The sequence below is a fragment of the Astatotilapia calliptera genome, chromosome 8 (assembly GCF_964374335.1).
Source record: "Astatotilapia calliptera chromosome 8, fAstCal68.1, whole genome shotgun sequence".
In the NCBI taxonomy this organism is placed as follows: Eukaryota; Metazoa; Chordata; class Actinopteri; order Cichliformes; family Cichlidae; genus Astatotilapia; species Astatotilapia calliptera.
In genome coordinates this window covers 8,649,793-8,669,298 of record NC_137429.1, presented here as the reverse complement: position 1 = coordinate 8,669,298, position 19,506 = coordinate 8,649,793, and the positions used below count along the sequence as shown (strand labels likewise).

General features: G+C 40.5%; 1 protein-coding gene across 7 annotated transcripts in view; it reads left to right on the top strand.

Moving 5' to 3' along the window:
- Window positions 1-18,865, top strand: part of rnf157 (ring finger protein 157) — a 29,604-nt gene extending 10,739 nt beyond the window's left edge. Inside the window, exons 3-21 of one of the 7 annotated variants that reach the window (XM_080305398.1) lie at window positions 2,758-2,846; window positions 3,250-3,399; window positions 4,796-4,913; window positions 5,026-5,092; window positions 5,185-5,228; window positions 5,385-5,432; window positions 5,599-5,670; window positions 5,806-5,965; window positions 6,626-6,738; window positions 6,830-7,062; window positions 7,466-7,565; window positions 7,707-7,815; window positions 9,699-9,913; window positions 10,016-10,078; window positions 10,190-10,238; window positions 13,539-13,649; window positions 15,141-15,175; window positions 16,772-16,813; window positions 16,930-17,076. In XM_080305398.1, the coding sequence (XP_080161524.1) occupies window positions 2,758-2,846; window positions 3,250-3,399; window positions 4,796-4,913; window positions 5,026-5,092; window positions 5,185-5,228; window positions 5,385-5,432; window positions 5,599-5,670; window positions 5,806-5,965; window positions 6,626-6,738; window positions 6,830-7,062; window positions 7,466-7,565; window positions 7,707-7,815; window positions 9,699-9,913; window positions 10,016-10,078; window positions 10,190-10,238; window positions 13,539-13,649; window positions 15,141-15,175 (1,776 nt within the window). In that variant the 3' untranslated portion in view covers window positions 16,772-16,813; window positions 16,930-17,076. Of the gene's footprint in view, window positions 1-2,757; window positions 2,847-3,249; window positions 3,400-4,795; window positions 4,914-5,025; window positions 5,093-5,184; window positions 5,229-5,384; window positions 5,433-5,598; window positions 5,671-5,805; window positions 5,966-6,625; window positions 6,739-6,829; window positions 7,063-7,465; window positions 7,566-7,706; window positions 7,816-9,698; window positions 9,914-10,015; window positions 10,079-10,189; window positions 10,239-13,538; window positions 13,650-15,140; window positions 15,176-16,771; window positions 16,814-16,929 lie in introns of all 7 variants that reach the window. The other 6 variants (XM_080305399.1, XM_026178289.2, XM_026178287.2 and 3 more) reach the window with 6 other exon arrangements.
- Window positions 18,866-19,506: the final 641 nt, after the last annotated feature.

Genomic DNA, 19,506 nt, shown 5'->3' with positions numbered 1-19,506 from the left:
ACCTTTGCATGTCCTCCAAGAAGCCTAGAGAGCTATTCCTGAAGACTACTTAAAGAAATTACAACAAAGCTTTCATGATTTTTGCACAGTACTGTATTTGTCTGTATTGTTATAGCCTTTTCCTTTCTCCTCCTCCAAACCTGCGGTTTAAATCCTGTTGTTCTTGATTGCCAATGATCACAGCACAATTTTTTACTTTGGGACTATTTTTCAGCCAAAGCTAGAATGTGTAGAATGGACAGCCAGCAGCACATTCTCTCTAAAAAGTCTTTTACAAATAGATACATTTTGAGTCACATTTACAGCATTTATTTATTTTTTTAGATATGCAATAATATGATCAATATGTTCTGCCTTGTAAGACACACCAGTCTACTGTTGGATTGGGAAACAGCATCAGTCTGGCAGTCTGCCTCGTAACCACAATACTGTTTCAACTATGCTTGCTGGGTTTAATTTATGACCACAAGTATTTAATTGGCATGTTCCAAATCCACATGTTCACGGTAACTATGAGCAAATTTTCAGGGCAAGTGTGCATGGGTTTTGTCATGCACAACAGCATGAATTCTACACAAATTTTAATTAAAAGATAAAATAAAATAAAACCTCTCTAGGCCTGTCTAGATGACATTAAAGCAATCTTAAATTTAAACATTTTAAATTTTAATGAAACAAAATCCGAGGTGTTCCTGTTTGGACCCAGTCGTCCCTGTGAGTCTTCCTCTGTTGATTTGGGACCCCTGGAAGTTTATTTTAAACCTGTCATTACCGACCTTGGTTTTAAGTTGGACAGTGATTTTAAATTAGAGCAGTGGTGAAGTCCACTTTTTATCACTTAAGGCGATTGGCAAGAGTGAAATGTTTTCTGTTTTACTGCACTGGCTGCCTGTTCATTTTAAAATTCTTATGACTGTTCTTAAACGCTTTCACAGTCTTGCCCTGCCTCAGCGCTCTGATCTTCTTCATCCATACACACCCTGTACGTCTCTCAGGTCAGCTGACCAGCTGCTCCTGAAAGTACTGAGGTCTAGGAGGACACTCAGAGGGGACAGGGCCTTTTCTGCCATTGAATTAAATTGAAATTGAAAGCCTTTATTGTCATTATACACAGTATAATATAATAGAAGTACACAGCACCGGGTGACACAGACAGACAGAGAATGATGACACGGACAATTTGAGCACCGACAATTTTAAGCACAGACATAAGTCCAAGGAGCATCAGAATGAGCACGAATGGTCGGGGTAATTTATGTCAAGTGGTGCAGGGGTCAGTGGAGATATTTCAGTGCAATTACTTTTGTGCAAGTTTGAGTTGCTCCTAAATTATGGAATAACCTGCCCTTGCACGTTAAAACCCATTTTTATTCTTTGACCTTCGGCCCCAGCGAAACTGAGTTTTTTCTTGTTTTAGGTTTCTTTTTATTTGCCTTTTTTATATTTATGGTTTTATTTATATCTTATGTATTTTTATGATTTAGTTTAGTTCCAATTTACAGCACCTTGTGTCAGCTATGGTGCTTTATAAATAAAGATGGATGGAAAAAATCTGTTAGAGGTTGAGCATCTCTGGAAAGAATTTGGAAAATGTTAAATTAAATTGATCAAAGAGAAGAGTTTAAGGTTCAGCTGTCCGAGGCTTCGTGTAGGTATTATTTCCTGAGTGGTTAATATGTGGTGCCTGCTATAGAGTTAGTATTAGGAGTCTAGCTTTAGGACAAGCTTTTGCAAAGTGTAACTACCAAATATTAGCATGCTACATGCTAAACTAACATGGTGAACATTGTAAACACTGTAACAGCCTAGTATCAGCTTGTTAGTGGTGTCACTCTGAGCTTTTTTCTACAGTTTCTCAATACCAAAACTGACCTGTGGGTTCTTTGAACAACACTGGCCTTTATTTGAACAGGAGAAACAATCTGTGAGTTTTGATTTTACTCTGGGAGTGTGCGAGGAAGTGCAGAGTGTTGCTCTGATATTTATGATTTTTAATAAGACCTACAGTATTGCCCGTGAGTTCCCGATGAATGGCTCTTTTCAGCATCTGTTACTCGATGTGTGTTTGTTTGTGTGGTTTACAGGCGTGACTCCTGCTGAGCCCAGATGTGTAATAGTGCTGAATACGGTGCCATTCACAGCCACGCAAACACACTTAAACACAGAGGCGTACAGATTTGGGGGTTGTAGTGTCGAGGTATCTGACCACATCCTCCAGAGATCCTTAAACCACCTCGGCTCTCCGCTTACGCTAATTCAGCAACTTTTGGCTTCAGACACGCAACAAAGGAGTGCTGAGCAGTGATCCACAAATAGGGTCAAGTTTCACGCTCATGTGTTAATTTACACCAAGGTTTAACCCATCACAGAAAGTCTTTATATTCTTGTCAATTAGCCATTTGTCTTGTAAGTAGATTCAGTTTTACGCTGGGCTGTTTTACACACAAGTTCAGGAACCTACCGAACACTGTCTGAAGTGTCAGGCCCATCCCTGGAAAGACACAGCAAGGGCAGATTTTTTACTCTTGCTCAGCACTTGTCAGCATCGACGAGATCTGTGCTGACAAACCAAAAACATCTTTGTGTTAAGGTTAAACTGGGAGCAGCCAGGGTCATCATGCAGCCCTAAATTTGCTGTGGTGAAGAGAGGAATGTTGTGCGGTCGAGACGAAAATGAATGGTAGTACTCTTCAGTATCATAACATGTATTTAGCATCTATAATTTGTTTTTTGTTTTCTGTTCCTTTCTGTTTTCAGTTCCCGTATGCAGCCCCTCCACCTCAGGAACCTGTAAAGACGCTACGAAGCCTTATAAACATTCGAAAGGACACACTGCGACTCGTACGGTACGCACATCTGTCCACTGATTACACAGCCTTGGTCTAATTTTATGTCAGCAGATCTGCTTTTAGGGAGCAAGTCATAGCAAAAAATATAAGAGAGAGTGTCAAATTATGCGTGTTGATTTCATTTGTTTTAATTTTTTTGCGAGATGAAATCTTTGTTATTTGTAGACATACAAGAGGCCTGGATACACATGAAAGCTTGTGCTGAGTTTAGAGCCAAAGGCAAATAAATACATATATACAAGTTATTTAACCATGATTTACGTTATTGAGATATTTATCGCACTCTATAAAACAGATTTTTTTGCTTTTCGCAAACACACACAAAAAAACTTCATAATCATAGACTAACAAACAAAACTAAAACAATAATTGACATTGTTATTCTCCCTTTTTCATCCAGGTGCAGTGAGGACCTGAAGCTGCCCGGTGACGAAGCAGCGGGGAAGACCAGAGCCTGCTACAATGTCGAGTTCACCTTTGATGCTGACACACAGGTGGCCATCACCATCTACTACCAGGCCATAGAGGAGTTTCACAACGGAGTGCCAGTGTGAGTGAGAGTCATTTTCCTGATGAAGTAACTATATAAGAACCGGTCCATTTATCATTTATTGAACTATAACTGCATATCTGGTGTTAGTCTGCAGAATTTGTTCCAGTTATGTAGAACCAGATGTCTCGTAATCACAGCTGTGTTTCTATTTGTGCTTATTTCTGGCGAAACCGTCTAGAATCGAGAGTCCGTAAACTCTTGAGTTGAGCACAAATTACTCTGGCTTGTGTTTTCATAAAACACTGATCCACATTAAACACAGATTCTTCCTCCGAGTGGCAACAGGTTACTTTCGCCCCACAAAACTACTGCTGCAAAGACAGGATCGACTTCTATGTGTGTGTGTGTGTTTTTTTCTTTCTGTTTTCTAAACATCCACTTGTGGCCCAAACAGAGCCTGTGGTAGTGTGATTCAGGCCCCACTGGTGGGTGCATAGAGCAACTGCGGTTGTGGTGTAGATGACCAGGGGAAAAATATGAAGAGCTACTGAATTGAATCCGTTTGCTTTGTGTAGGAAAAAAAGAGTGCTGATGCCGTCTTGCTGATTTTATTTTCGCTAAATCTTCAGCTTGGATCATAAAAATGTGGGAGGCGTGTAGCTCTCACCATAGAGCGAGTGCCCTTGTTTTAATTTCGGATTTGATCACTTTCGCTTTGTGCTTCTTCTCTTTTTTGCCACTGCCAGCAATATCTACTAGCCTACAAGGGAAAACAGAATCACTATGTTCATTTTTGGTTAATATTAACATATGAAGACCAGCTATGGACTCGTGTTTTTACATGAAAGTGAGCCCAGTGACTTCTCTGCAATGCCATGCGGACTTGAAATTAGCGTACACGGAAGTTTGGAGTTTGAGATAAGTTGTGGCTGACAACCAAAGCTAAATATATGTGAATATAGTGTGTATATGCCTATTTATGTGTTGCATATTTAAAAGGCTTTGTTTTTTGTATGCAGAGAGGAAAGTGAACCAGAGTCCAATTCGTTTAAGATGCTTCTGATTCTGAATAAATATTTGAAGAGAAAAAGTGACATTGCTGCATCCTTAAAGAAAAAAGATAAATGTGTAAATTAAAACAGGCTAGTGTGGCAGAGAAAATTGTTATGCCAGCACGGTCTCGCATATCTTAAATGCAGCTCAGTGTTTGCATATCTTGCATAAGAAGCTGTGATTCTATTTCTGTCCAAACAGGACGGAGGACCTATGCACATTTTGCTTTTTCACCACTTTACTCAGAATAAATTAGACTTAAATGAGACTCCCCCTCTCCAGCTGCTACATTTAAAAAACAATTACCTATTTTGCTTATAGTCAGCTACAGCAGATAGAAACAGCCATTTCCTGTTACCTTCCTCTTATATCCTGACCTGTATCTATCTGCTTCCTGCAGTTACCTGCCCCAGGACAGCTCACTGCAGTCTGAGACGGTACACTTCAAAAGGGGAGTTTGCCAGCAGTTCTGTCTGCCATCACACACCGTCAACCTCAGCGAGTGGGCCGACGATGAGGTAGGCGGCTTGTACCTGCAGCGCGATCACTGAAACGTGTGTTTACATGAGGTTGTGCTGGAGCATGAAGCCAGTTTGTACAGATGGATATCTGCGGTGTTTCTCTCCTCAGCTGCAGTTTGATATGGACAAGGAAATCTTCCCCATGGTTGTGCAGGCTGTTGTAGACGAGGGAGAAGGTGAGCTAATGTGCTTTGTCACACTGGTGATGTCATATGAATATGCATAAAGATGTACCAACTTGTTTTTTGTTTTATTTTCATCCTTGCAGATCATTTGGGACACTCTCACATACTGCTAGCTACATTTGAAAAGGTAAGAGCCAAAATTATATTTCCAGAAATTTGGATCATTTATTCTTGATTTATCACGATTCATTGTTATGATGTCTTGTCAATATTAAACTCCAAAAACAGGCTAATATTTTACAGATGTATTAATAATACATACAACTGTTGCCTTCTTTGCCAGCATATGGATGGAAGCTACTGTGTGAAGCCTCTGAAGCAGAAACAAGTGGTGAATACATCTGCCTTTCTTCTTTCCCTCCATCTTACGTCCTTTTGTGTAGCAACTTCATTCTTTTGAAAGACAAAGACACACCAAAGCTTTATTTCCTCCTTGAAACTCACGTCTGGCCCGTGAGAGCGGCCGCCTTTATTCATCGCTGTGTTCCTTTTCCCAGGTTGATGGAGTGAGTTACCTACTGCAGGAGATCTATGGGATCGAGAACAAATACAACAGCCAGGAATCAAAGGTAAAAATGGGAAAACATATGAAGCGTTTCAGAGCACTTTAGAAGTGACGTGAAAGTCTACCAAAACAAATCAGTGTCACTGCCTGCTTTCGCAAATCGACTTCTTCCGAGTGTTTTGATGATTTTTGTCTCCAGGTTGCTGACGACGAAATCAGCGACAACAGCGCGGAGTGCGTTGTGTGTTTGTCTGATGTACGAGACACGCTCATCCTGCCATGCAGACACCTGTGTCTCTGCAATGCCTGTGCAGACACCCTGCGCTACCAGGCCAACTGCTGCCCTATCTGCAGACTGCGTAAGTTCAGATATCGAAACGCTGATCTTTTGGCACATTTGTTTTACAATCAAATGAAAACAGTGCAGAACGAGTTCATATTTTAGCTGAACAAGATGTATTCTGCACACTGAGGGGGATAAATATCCTATGGTTCCTCACTCAGTTAGTTTTTCATTTATTTAAAGACTACAGGAAATAAAAAAGAAATAAAATCCTTGTTTGATTTCATGTAGAATTAAATATGGGAGGAAGGAAACACGTTTTAAACAGTAGCTGCTTCTATTCTAGAGACTATAGGAAACTGCATCAGAAATGTAAAAGAAAAAAGTGTAAAATCTGCATCATAGATTTAACAGATCCACTGCAGGAGAGATTTGGAACCTCTCGTGCTAAAACATTTCTTTTGTAGCTAAAACCAGAATACTTAAAAATATAGTAAATTTTGATACACTTTGACAGGGTTAGTGTTTCCCAAACTGATAAAAGCCAAACAAAAATGAAGACACTTGTTCACAAACAATCTGTAATGTAAAGGTGTCAAATTGGCAATTAAATAATAATTAACTCAGTTCCTCCAAACCCTCTTCATCTTGTTTGTAGCCTTTAAAATCATATTTTTCCTCAATTTTGTTTGTAGATGTATGGATTGTTTGAATTTCTGTCTTCTTTGTCTTTAAGCATTCAGAGCTTTGCTGCAGATTCGAGCAATTAGGAAGAAACTCAGTCCTCTGTCACCTAGCAGCTTTAACCCCGTCATCACTTCCCAGACCTCCGACTCAGAGGAACACTCGGTGAGACAGAACTCACGCAACAGAGAGACAGTGTTGTGATCATTTCCAGTCATCCTGAACTCAGATTCTCACCGCCCTCTTCTCCTCACAGGCATCAGAGCACATCCCCCCTGGTTACGAGGCCGTGTCTCTCTTGGAGGCCTTGAACGGCCCCCTCAACACCACCTCAGTAGCTCCTCCTCCTCTACACTCTGGTCCCAGCCACGTCTCTGGAGCCCTTCCTCCGTATAGCAGCGAGCCTCACCCTGCCCCGGCTCGCTCCCTCTCTCCTCTGGACCACTCCAACTCCGGCCAGGCTCTTAAACTCAAGAAGAGTGGTTCAAAGTGAGCCTGCCTGTGAGGCCAGAGAGAAAACTGGTCAAAGTTGATGTTTGTTTTTTCTGCTTGGATCAGCGAGAAGGGTGGAGCTGGCTGCTTAGGACAGCATGCTTTGATCATAGGAGCATATAAAAAAAAACTTATGGTTGCCCCGCTCTTTCTTATGAGAAATTATTTTTTTCAGTTCAAGTCTGCTAACTGTAGCTTAATTTGTTGGACCTTGAAGTAGATTTCACAGAGAAAAAGTAAAAGATTTTTCCACACACATTTTTACAAAATTATAATAATAATAATACTTATTATTATTATTATTAGCCTACTCTATTGAATTTCAGTTTCTGCTCCATAATATTTTCAGCCTCCTGGTGTTATTTTCTCTGATGTACATTCACTTTGTCGCTTGTCTTAGGTCACTTTCCCAGAATTCCTCTGTGCTTCCCGAGGAGGACGAGAAGTCTTGCAGTGAATCTGAGGCCTGTCGCCACAAACTCGCTGCGGACCAGCAGGAGGTATGTGTGTGTTAAACATACACAGAGAGAACATGCATTTTCACAGTGTCACATGTCTCCTACGGCTGTGGGAGTTTACACGTTAGTTTACACATCATGTTGTGAACGTCTCTCTTACGGCTTGCTCTTGTTGGTTTACAGTGCGGAGTAACTCCAGACAGCGAGAACCTGACTTTCTCCTCCTCTGGAGCCATCGACCAGTCATCCTGCACCGGCACCCCCCTCTCCTCCACCATTACCTCCCCAGAAGGTATACACTGACACACATGCACACACACACTAAACCTCAAAATACTCCTTTTCCTACCTTTTTATAACACCTCAAGCCTATTTTTGTGTGACTCACACTTGCATAAGCATGATAACATGCATAATGCATGTTATGTAAATTTTGAGTTGCTCTAAAAATTGCAGCAACTGATGTGAATCACTTCTATTTTCTAAAGGCAAAGTGTGGTTTTAAAGGTTTTGTTTTATGCCTCACATTTTATATAGTTGATGCCACTGTAAGTCTTTTCATCATGCATGAAATGTGACTCTGGACTTAATTTTTATTGTGGGCCATAATTTTCCAGTGATAGCAAGTAGGCTTGCTATGATCTATGCCACTGTGAAACGCTGGTATGTGCTCCTATAGAAACCACAAGTCTGATTATATCAACCATGTTTAACAAGAAAAGGTTTTTTTGCATCGCCATGGACAAAAACACACAACCATACTTTGAAACAGCAACGGCTTTTTTTGGTGGAGATCATTTTTACTATACTTAAACCTGCCAACATCAGGTCACTTAAGAGCATAAAATCACCGATTCGATTCAGGAACGAAGCACTGGACCGTACCAGTAAATAGGCTGTACTGTACTACACACATACAACACAAACTACAAAGTATATTGTAAAGTGTTATTATGCAACACTACAATACTGAAAAGGATTACATTTGAGAAGATTGAAAATCATTTGCTATTAAATCTGGGATTTGCAGTGGAGTAGTTCCTTCACTGTTAAATGTAATTACGTACACAGTGTGGTACCTTTGCATCCTTTTTGTTTTCATTTCCCTTCTTTTTTCAATCCAAATCAAGTCTTTTTATGGCCGCGATACACCTTGTAGTTCATTGTTTCGGTGCAGGCTGTCAAATGGATATCAAAATTCAATTCTAAAACCAGAGCTATCAAAAAGTTGGGAGTCAATCTTGTGGGAAAGTGATGATGATGGTGGCCATCACTGTGGCTACACCCATTATGATCATTCTATAGTTTCCCCTTTAAAACTCTGTAATAAGTTTAGTACACCTTCGTACTTCAGATGATTAAAAAAATGCATCAACTCTAATGCCAATTAATTTGTGCAACACCCAGCATGTGAGGTAATAGGAAACAAACTAGAGTCCAGCTTAATTTCTTGCACTATTCCTGAATTACATAATACAACATAAGTTGTCCACTTAATAAGAGATTTACTTAAGTGGAAGCACACACATGATGGTCATAATCAAGACGTCAATTACAAAGTAAGTTTGCCATCACAGAAAAAGGCTGTGACGAACTCTTAAACTCACTCTTGTTCTTTCACACCCGAATAAAGGTATAAAAGTCACAAGAATTGTAGTGTTCTCATTTTTAGGGTAACTTGTCCATAGTGTGGTGTTATTGCTATACTCTTTTTTTCTGTTGTAACATTCATGCAGGGTTAATTAAGTCCATCTTGTTCTAAAAGTTGGTTTCAGCTGCTCTACCCAGCCAGGAAACCAATTTTCCTCAAAATGGTGTTCAGTGTCTCAGAAATGTTGCATGAAAGTTAAATACAAGGAGCTCAAGGCAGCTTCAATGAAGGCTTTTAGCATAAATAAATCAGAGGTTTACCACCTCAGCGTTTTGTGTTGGTGCCACTAGATGAAATTTCCTGGGAAATCTACAGAGCGGCCTTTGAGCAAAACCCAGAAAGCAAGGTCTATTATTCCAGCTGGAATGATTTTTGCAAGTCACTATTTACATTTTCTGCCGCTGATAATATTTGCGGACACACGGCCTAGTTTTTTCCAACCTGGCAGCCGAAAAACGAAAACACACAAACATCCGAAACCCCCCAAAGCTGGACCGTGATGTGTGTCTCCGTCTGTCTGCCAGACCCAGTGAGCAGCAGCCTGGCCCAGTCAGTGATGTCCATGGCCTCGTCCCACTCGCAGCACTCCCACATCAGCACTGACACCATGTCCTCCATGTCAGGGTCCTACCTGGCCGGGGCTGAAGGTGAACCCGGGGGGGACGAGGGGGGAGATGTGGACTGCGAGGAGAACCAGGAAGCCTCCATGGAGAACCGAAGACCGTCACAGCAAGACAGGGTGAGCATGGAGGATGAACTAGCTGCACATTCATGTAGTTTTAAATAAATTGTTGTCTCATCAGTACTCAAAGCTTCCCTTTGGTTGTTTTCTTTTTTGTAGGAATTTTCCAAAGAGCCAAAGGAACAAAACTATTCAGTGGCTGTAGAGGATCAGGACTCAGAGGTGACTAACACAGTGATGAGCAGACTGTGATTATTGCTTATTTTATGAATTAAGTTGCCTATTACAACGTTTCATAACGCTCCCCCCCCCCCCCCTTCCTATTTTCATCAGGGAAATGATGTCACTGAAGAGGACTGCTCATCTCCATCTAATGGGAAAGGTAACTATAGTAACCACCATTCACCTTTCACCCATGGCAACTCATCTCTGTTTGCATTTGTTGTTCTCAAGCTATGAGAAACAAAAAAGTAAATACACCCTTTCATACAAACTACATATTATAGCAAATCTGTTCGTGTCATGGCTGAGTGATACCAACCCTTTCAAAGTAATGGAGTTGTGTGTTAATAGCTGTCCTCTAGATGGGGCAGTCTCTTTCAAAATGCTTGCAATTTTGGCTGCATCTGTATGAGAGTGAATGGCTTCTCATGCAGCGTGTCTGCAAAAGGAATCTGATCTTCTGCACAGTGATGGCTGAGCTCACAAGACCACAAGAGCCAAAATAAATTACAGATGCTTTGATCAAGCCTTCAAGATGTTACTGTTACTAATTAAATCACTTTTATAGTCAGTATGTGATATTTAAGTCTTATGCTGACATTAACAGCTGTGATGATCTAAAATGTGTTAATCCAAGTGTTAGTTAAGAAAAGGACTCTGAAGGTGTCTCAGTAAGCTTGTAGGATGCAGGCATACTTCTTAGGTATGGATGGAGGTTCCACAATGAAATTAGTCAAGTAAAGCCAACATTATGAAAATCATAACCATTAATTACACAGTCTAAGGAGCTTAGAAAGAAAGCAACTAGGAATGCATTCTTTTGAATGTGTACCATAACCCTATGAATGAACCCTATAAATAAAATGACATTTTATCAGTAATCACCGTACCTCGGTGATGATACTTCCACTTTCCGCAGTGATAAATCCATCAACGGGCTTCAGGGTATTGGTAGCAGCATCTGGGTAAATTACACCTGTATAGTCAAAGACAGTTCAGTTTCTAGATATGAGTTTTAAAAGTTAATGCTGGAAAGGTGTGAGGGTAGGAGTAGGAGTATTAGCCAACTGCACCTCAGTCCTAAGCACCAAACCAGCCCTTTTCTTGTCAGCAGCCACCCAGAGTTGTTACAGAGCTGAATGAAGCAGCACAAACTCAGTTGATTTGCTCTTACTTATTTATTCTGTTCTCCAAAGTGTCCTCATTCTGAATTAAAGGCTGGTCATTTGAAATAAGTATTCTGATCGATCAGAGCATCCTTTCACTAACAGTAAAGGAGCCTCTAGAGTCATCCTTTGTTGATCAGATTCAGGTTTTGCTCCACACAGGGCTGCTGACTTGCATCTGCATGGTTTGAATTTCTCTGAATGTTTGTGTAGTCGCTGTTGGCGTTAGTGTACAATCTATGTGTTTTTACACTCTAAGCCTTGCTGCCTGCACCTGCTTTTATAGCTTCTGTATCATGAAACATGCTCCACCTGCACTGCTCCTGGATGCCGTTTATGTGTCTGCAAGTGTGTGAAGTGCGTGTGTGTGTGTATGTATGTATGTATGAGAGAGAGAAGGCAAGTGCGGTGGAGTGCTAAAGAAAGTGTTGTGGTGTGCACCGTGTGGGCGTCCATTACCAGTAAGGCTTGAAGCGAAAATAACAAGGTCACCTTTAATTAGACAACGGTTTGAAACGTGTATATGTAAATTACTTGTGTGTGCGCGTGGGTGTGTGTGTTGTGATACCTCGGGCCAGACTGAAACAACCTCTGCGAGTTACTGAATGACCTTTCAGTTTTTTAGGAGACGAGCGGACCTGTGCTGCCTGACAGACTGTGAATGAGCACACGCGCTGTAGGATGTATGTTTGCACGCACACTTGTGTGCATCTGCACCAGCGCTGCCAGACGGCTTCTGAATGTGCCCTGTCTGTGTCTCTGTGCTGAGCTGCCAATCATTCACTCATCACTTCCTTATTAGCACACACACTCTGCACACGAGCAGGCTTGCTGCAGGCATGAGGCACTCACACATATGATACATCTCAGTATTTATTATCTGGCCATGCTGGAAAAGGAAGAAAATCATATTCCATACAGGTCACGTTTATTTCTTTTTAATTTATTTTTCATCTCATTTATCTGTGCTTCATGAATAAGGTAAAACACCAAAACCTCAAGTTCATTTGCTTCATATTAACTTACGATATATATATATATATATATATATATATATATATATATATATATATATATATATATATATATATATATATATATATATATATATATATATATATATATATATACATACAAAGACATTTGTATGAGAAAGACCTAAATTCCACAGAAGAACAAAATGTTGGACAGGCAAAGCTAAAGAAAAAAAAAAGCAGCAAAATGTGATTTTTACTATACGTGCTGTCATCATCACCACAGCAGATCAAATCACTTTTATTGTCACATCACATGTGCAGGTACATTGGTACAGTACATGTGAGTGAAATTCTTGTGTGCGAGCTTCACAAGCAACAGAGTTGTGCAAAATACAATAACATAAACAAGCAAAATACAAGAATGGCTAAATCTGAAACTAATAAATATATGTACAATATATAATAGTATATGCGTATAGTATTATGCATATGTATAGTATATGCACAGCAGCATAGTCTACTGTGAGTGCATGTGGAAGTCAAATACAATGCAGTCTATGAATGAGCGCAAGAGATAGAACTGAATATATCATCAAATTAAATGCACTACCATTTAATGTAAACCATGACTGATCAAAAGAGCATAAAAAATCAAACCGTTCTTCCTGTAAAAATATGGAAAGATTTTTACATATAAATATGGAAAAATTGTGTATGTTTCTGTTCTGCCTTGTGTGCTGTTTGTTTGTATATGTGTCTTTCTTGCTGCTGTTACACCCAAATTTCCCCTTGTGGGACAAATAAAGGATTATTCTATTCTGTTGATTCCTGTTGGAATAGTGAATTTGACAGCCACAATGATCCGTGACAGGTCAGAATGGCAGCGTTTTGAGAGTCCTGACACTGCAGTCCTGCACACTAAGCTTTGCAAGTGTCCAAACTTCTTTGTTTTATCATAGTTCCTTCACTTGTCACATTTTTTTCAGCAGAACATACTCACCTTTGCTCCATTTTTTTCCATCCAGTCACTGGATTATGATTTGACATATGCATTAAGCTGAAGGCCAAATAAAGAAAAAAAGTGAACATCTTCACAAGCTTTCTTGAAACTTGATCCTAGAGACTCATATTGATCAAATGTGCAAATATTTGATCAATTATTATTCTGTTATTGCCATTCTAGCATGGCCACCTCTGACACCCTCCCCCCTCTTCCTCTTTCTCTCACCCTCCTGCCTGTCCCACCTTCTCCTCCTCCTCCTCCACCCCACATGCTGTGCCTGGCTGCTCTTGTTTGACCTTTGCCCTCGCTTGCAGGTGGGCGGAGCAGGTGTCCAGAGTTGGCCAATAACAATCAGGGCGTCGCCCTCTGTGACACGCCCTCTTTGGGGTTGGATAATGAGCAGGCTCCCAACAGCCGTTTCGCGGGTGAGTGGCAACCTCCCGAACATGGACCAATGAGAGCTGAAGACTGAGAGTGTAGGGACGGGGGATGAAGAGAGATACAGGAGGAAAGAAAACGTGAGGAGAGTTATCTGCAGAGGACTAAAGGATTTCTGATGCATTAGCTTGCTATGCTAACGTGCTAATGTGAGTGGAAGCTAGGGAGAGCAGCAGTTAGGTTTTTAAACGCTGTTTTTAGATGAGGATTTGTAGCATTTTTGCCCAGCATGAAGACTAGGAGCCTTCCTTCTCTTCATCCTTACCCTTTGATGTTGTGGTGCTTCATTGCTTTTTTTTTATTTTTATTTCTCCAGTAGCGGTTAGCTGTCCACTCTCTCCCTCCTCCTCCCCTTTAGCTGAAGCCCCGTGTGCCTGAGCGCGCGCGTGTGTTTGTGTAGCCGTGTTTGAGTGAATCTTATGTGTGACTGACGGGTGATTTCTGCATTTGCTTTCATGAGAGAGTGTGAGAGAGAAACAATCTGGCCCTTCCCAAAAGTTGAAGTTCATGTTCAGTGTCTGCCAGCTCCGAGCCGCTTTGCCAAACATCTGCGACTCATTTTCACACCCTCCATCTTCCCTCCTGTCCTTCCCCGGCCCTCCCGTCTGCTTCGCCACACGGGGTGAGTTACTGTGATGAGAGCTAAAGGTGTCGATTTTGTTCTTGACGGCCAGCGTTTGTAAATCGCAGTCAGTTATTTTCTGGACTCCTGGTTGAATTTGATTCCATTTCTACTTTGTTTCACACCTTATCTTTACACTGTTTCAGCAAAAAAAATTGCCTATAAAACTTCCCTTTCTTTGTCATTTCAACAATTTTAAAGCTGCCAATTTAACACAGATCTCTTTAAAAAGCCATCACAACCTTTGGTGTGGTATGAAAAATATTATTAAATGGCTGAAAGATAAAGTCAAAAGTCAAAGTCAGCTTTATTGTCAATTCTGCCACATGTACAGGACATACAGAGAATAGAAACTGTAAGGATAAGGATATTGTTTAATTATTTATACAAATACAAATGTGACATGTAAAAGAAACTCCATATAAAACATTTAAGGAATTCTCTCAGTTTATTTTTACTAGATATTCAAATACAAGAGTTCACCATTCAGTAAATAGACAAACTCTGGAGTATTAGTTTACCTCGTCAGCATATATCATTTTGTGTTCAAACTTTCTTCACAGCCTCTAGCTCTCCATCATTCTCGTAGCTTTTGACCTCGTCCCCTCTCCAAACCCCGAGACTCCCTTCGTTCCCATGAACCCACTCGACCCTGTTTGCGTTTTACGGTGAATGTCGTGACATGTTTTCTATTCCTGTGTTGTAAAGGTGTTTTGTTATCTCTCTGTTTCTCTCCTTTTTACTTCCCATCATTCTTCACATCCTCTGCTGTCTTTTCCTGGACATTTTTCCTTCCCGCCCCTTTCTTCTTCTCTTCTGTCTTTTTTCCTTCTTTCGCTTTCTTTCGGATGGACAGATGAGGAGTCGTGCCCAGTGCACATTGAGGACTAGGTATGGAGATGTGGTTAGATGGTCGATCAGACTTTAAAATCTCAATTTGGGGGTTTGTAATTTATAAACTGTAGCAGTTGTTTTTCTTTTGTTCTTATTTTACCTTTTGATTTCTCATTCAGCCTCATCATTAAATTGTATTTCGCAATCTAATTAGGTCATCGAGTACTAAATCGATGAAAGTAAGAAGCGTTTTTTTTTTATTTTAAAAAGAAAATGCAAGTCTACAATTTATAATTTCTTCAGGCTTGCAAAAGGTACAACTGTTTAGGAAATGTGGATCCACCGAATTGTGTTTCTGTTTATTATTCAGGTTTTCGCTGGTGACATGAAAAGTATGAATTATTTTCTATCTTTGTGTCTGTGGCTTTATTTTTAAATAGGGAATAGCACAACATGCGTCACTGAGATCTACTGAGCATTGATTTATTATTGTTTATCTAAAAATAGAATACAGTTTTTAATATTTGAATGTTTTGGATAAATTTGATTTGAAAAGAAGAGAGTATGATGTCTTTGTACACACCTCAGCTATCTCTGTTCTTTTTTTTATAATGGGTAATCAACTTAATCGTTATCGCTTGTTATTGCAATAAACTGTAATGTAATGAAAAAGTATTCTTAGGACGTTTATCACTTTGATCTTGGTCTAAAATATATGATAGCCACCCCCCATTTCTATGTCTTTAAAAACACTTTGGCAATAGTTCTCCAGTCTTTCTCTAAATCTTTCAATTTTTCTTATTTGGACGTCAGCTGTTTTTACTCACTTTCTGTCTAGTCCTTGTACCTGTCATTGTATAGGGCTGCATTTCAGCCAATGGGGCGATCGTGGCTCAAAAGTTGGGAGGTCGCCTTGTAATCGGAAGGTTGCCGGTTCGAGCCCCGGCTCGGACAGTCTCGGTCATTGTGTCCTTGGGCAAGACACTTGACCCGTTGCCTACTGGTGGTGGTCAGAGGGCCCGGTGGCGCCAGTGTCCGGCAGCCTCGCCTCTGTCAGTGCGCCCCAGGGTGGCTGTGGCTACAATGTAGCTTGCCATCACCAGTGTGTGTGAATGGGTGGATGACTGGATGTGTAAAGCGCTTTGGGGTCCTTAGGGACTAATAAAGCGCTATACAAATACAGGCCATTTTACCATTAGTAGTGTTGGGGAACTTGTTAAAATTGATGGAATTATGAATGCAGAAAAGTACCACCTGAAAGGCATCAAAGGCACTATCTTAATTTTTAAGCACGGCAAAGATAACACAAACAACCTGCCAATGCAGGAAAAGCATACCTGGATAGAAAAACACAATAATACACTATCAGTCATGATTTGGCTTCCAGAAGTTGGATCAACATTGTTACGCTAAAACAAAAGACAGCCAACATCCAAAGAAGGGCTTTGACTGTCTTTTAGGAAGCCTGGAGAACTATTGTTGAAGACATACAAGAAAGCTGACTAAGAGAATTTAGTTCTGTGTTGAATAATACAGGTGATCATATGAAATATTAATTTCCAAGCTCATTAGAACTGCACAGACTCTGTTTTTGCTTTCTACATATATTTGCACGTTTCAATGAATTGCTGCACCCATTTCCCATTTTTCTAGCAAAACATAAAGAAATGTGGGACAGTCCAAGACTTTTGCACGGTACCTTGGGTTTATTGAGTTCTGCAAATAAAGTTTAACTGAAAAATTACAGTTTGTCTGTGAGTTACCTGGAAAAACTGATTCAAATCATCTTCTCGTTCTCTTCTCTCATTCAGACCTGTTGTACCTTGGGGGCTACAGGCCTGTTTTGGAGCCTCTCCCCCACCACAACTCCACCAGCAACATGAACCTGGAGGAGCAGGGGGCAGAGAGCAGGGTCCAGAGTCCCAAACATCCCTGCCGTGGACCACTCATTGTGTAACACACACGAACACACACCAATCTAAACTTACTCATCCAGTCAGCTCTTCTTAATCCTGCCACAGTGCTGCAGCGCTGGATACTGTCCTCACTGAACATCTTTCTCAAAATTTCCTGGATGATTCTGGATTGGAGTCAGGAGGAAAGAGGAATCACACCTCTCCATTGTCTGTGCGTTTTTTTTTTTTTTTTTCCCTCACAGGAGTTTCCTTGTTTTCTTGTCTGTGATTTAACTTGTTGTGGGAATGATTAGCCTACTGCTACGTTATTATTTATTACCTGTAGGTTTAATGAGAGCTGTGTATTGTGACACTATCATTAGAAAAAATATATGCTGCTCCTCTTCTTTTTTCCCTTTCTTCCTATTACCAGCTAAACAGTCAGGGGCTACTGTGATCGGCAATCGGATTTATTACTAGCGTATTTCTCCTTCTCTGTTGTAAACTGTATGCCTGACGAGTGGTCGGATGCTTTGACGCTAAAAGTCAGCTGACACCGGACTACCTTACCTTACTGAGCTAGAAAGTGCTGACCCCTCTCCTCTCATCAGGGAGCTCCTGTCTCGACTTCGCATGCAACTTTCCAAGTTTTCCTCTCATTTCCACCATGATTTTGAAACACAACGACCTGTGCTGAATGTCAATTCAAAAGTGCAGAAGTGATCGGACTCGTATGGCGGTCGATGAGCCAAGTTACAGTGGCCAAAATGAACAGAGATCAACTGGAGGAAGGAAAAAAAAAAAGATGCCACACAGAATGTAGGACGATAATCTCTTAGAAGGGGAATGTACGGGACATCTGAAATGTCCCCTGACTGGAATCAAACACAAACTTTGACTCACACTCAAACACACCACTGGCACCGTCTCCATCTACAGCTCCATCTTAGCATGTCAGTATTATTGTAGTGCAACTTGAAATCAACAAATACCACCGAGCAATAAAGACACTGCATCTCATCCTTTTTTTCCTGCACTAGGATGCTTGTTCGCAGTTCAAACAGTGGAAAAAAAACTGTTTGCGCTGCTGGGTCATATTCAGACGTTTCATTGTGTTACTGCTTTTTAAAAAAAAAAAAAAATTTCAGCGTTGCCATTGTAAATGGATTTCTTGTGAGACAAGCATCAATACAGTGAAAGACTTGGCCCACGCTGCTGTCTTGCATCTTGCTCATCTTCATGCTTCCCGGTTTGTACCATTCCCTCGAGCCTGTTTCTTCCTGTTTGTGACGCTTTTAGTTCGTGAGATATACTTTAATGTATGTCACCTGTTGTTGACCTTTTTGTGTTTTATTTTGTTGCAGAACACTGTGTTGTTTATTAGAATGTGGATGAAAATATGTGAAAAATTTGTAAAGGTTTACACACGAATAACTGAAAAGGGACAATATCAACATTTAATGCACTATTAGCTGATTCCTAGACGACACACTTTGCGGTGCATGAGGCGACAGTAGAGTAAGCATGTTAGTCTAGGTCAGCCTGCACCCTACTGTAGACTTGATGATGGATCACTGCACATGCATAAAGACGTAACGTATCCTTCTGCAGTGTTAAATATCAGTTTCTGGAACCCTATTCTGTTGGCCGTTAAGGTCAAGACTACTGCACTACTATAACCAAGCTGCGAACAGTCACATGATCACAGTCCGAATGTGTTAATGAAGCTGTATTACGGCACCAGTCACAGTATGATATCAAAGGGATGGGTCCCAAATCTGCAAGACCCACTTTTCTAGAGTGAAAATGTCAATGAAGACTTTGAACAGACAATAAAGTTTTTGCAACTAAACAGACATTTGAGGGATTTTCTGTTGAGTTCAAATGGAAGGATTCATTAATCAGTGCTAGGTTGTGTTTTGGTTTATGTCTCTGAGCATGAACTGCTTCTCTGAGGAGTTTCCTAACATGGTCACTGTGAGTGAAAATCGCTCGACGCACTTATTTTACAGTCATTTTTCAGACTTTGGTATGCTTTATTTTCCCAGAAGAAAGTTCAAACTCACTAGTAGAAAATTCTTACAGCTAAATTGGAACCATTCCCACACAACAAAATTGACCTTTCCATCCATCTATTCTCTTCCTTTTATCCTTATCTGTGTTGCCCCAAATGATCTTTTCTGCTTACAAATATATACATGTGAGCGGATTTGTGTACTTCCCAAAAGATGTCACCAATCAGCATAACAGTAGCCAAATGTGGCATCCCTATCAGTCCCTGTCCTAAAAAAAGAAAATGAAGTAATAATCCAAAAACAGAAAAAAGAAGAAGAATATGGTTTCATCTTTTTACTTATAACTACACAACTCAGCAGATTTTTCTGTATCTGTCAGCTAACTTGTTTCCATCACTCCAAACTAAAACCAATCTTGTATTGCCAATGATCCGCCTGGTGAATAGTCCTCATTCTGTGATATGGTTTTGGTCGTCCT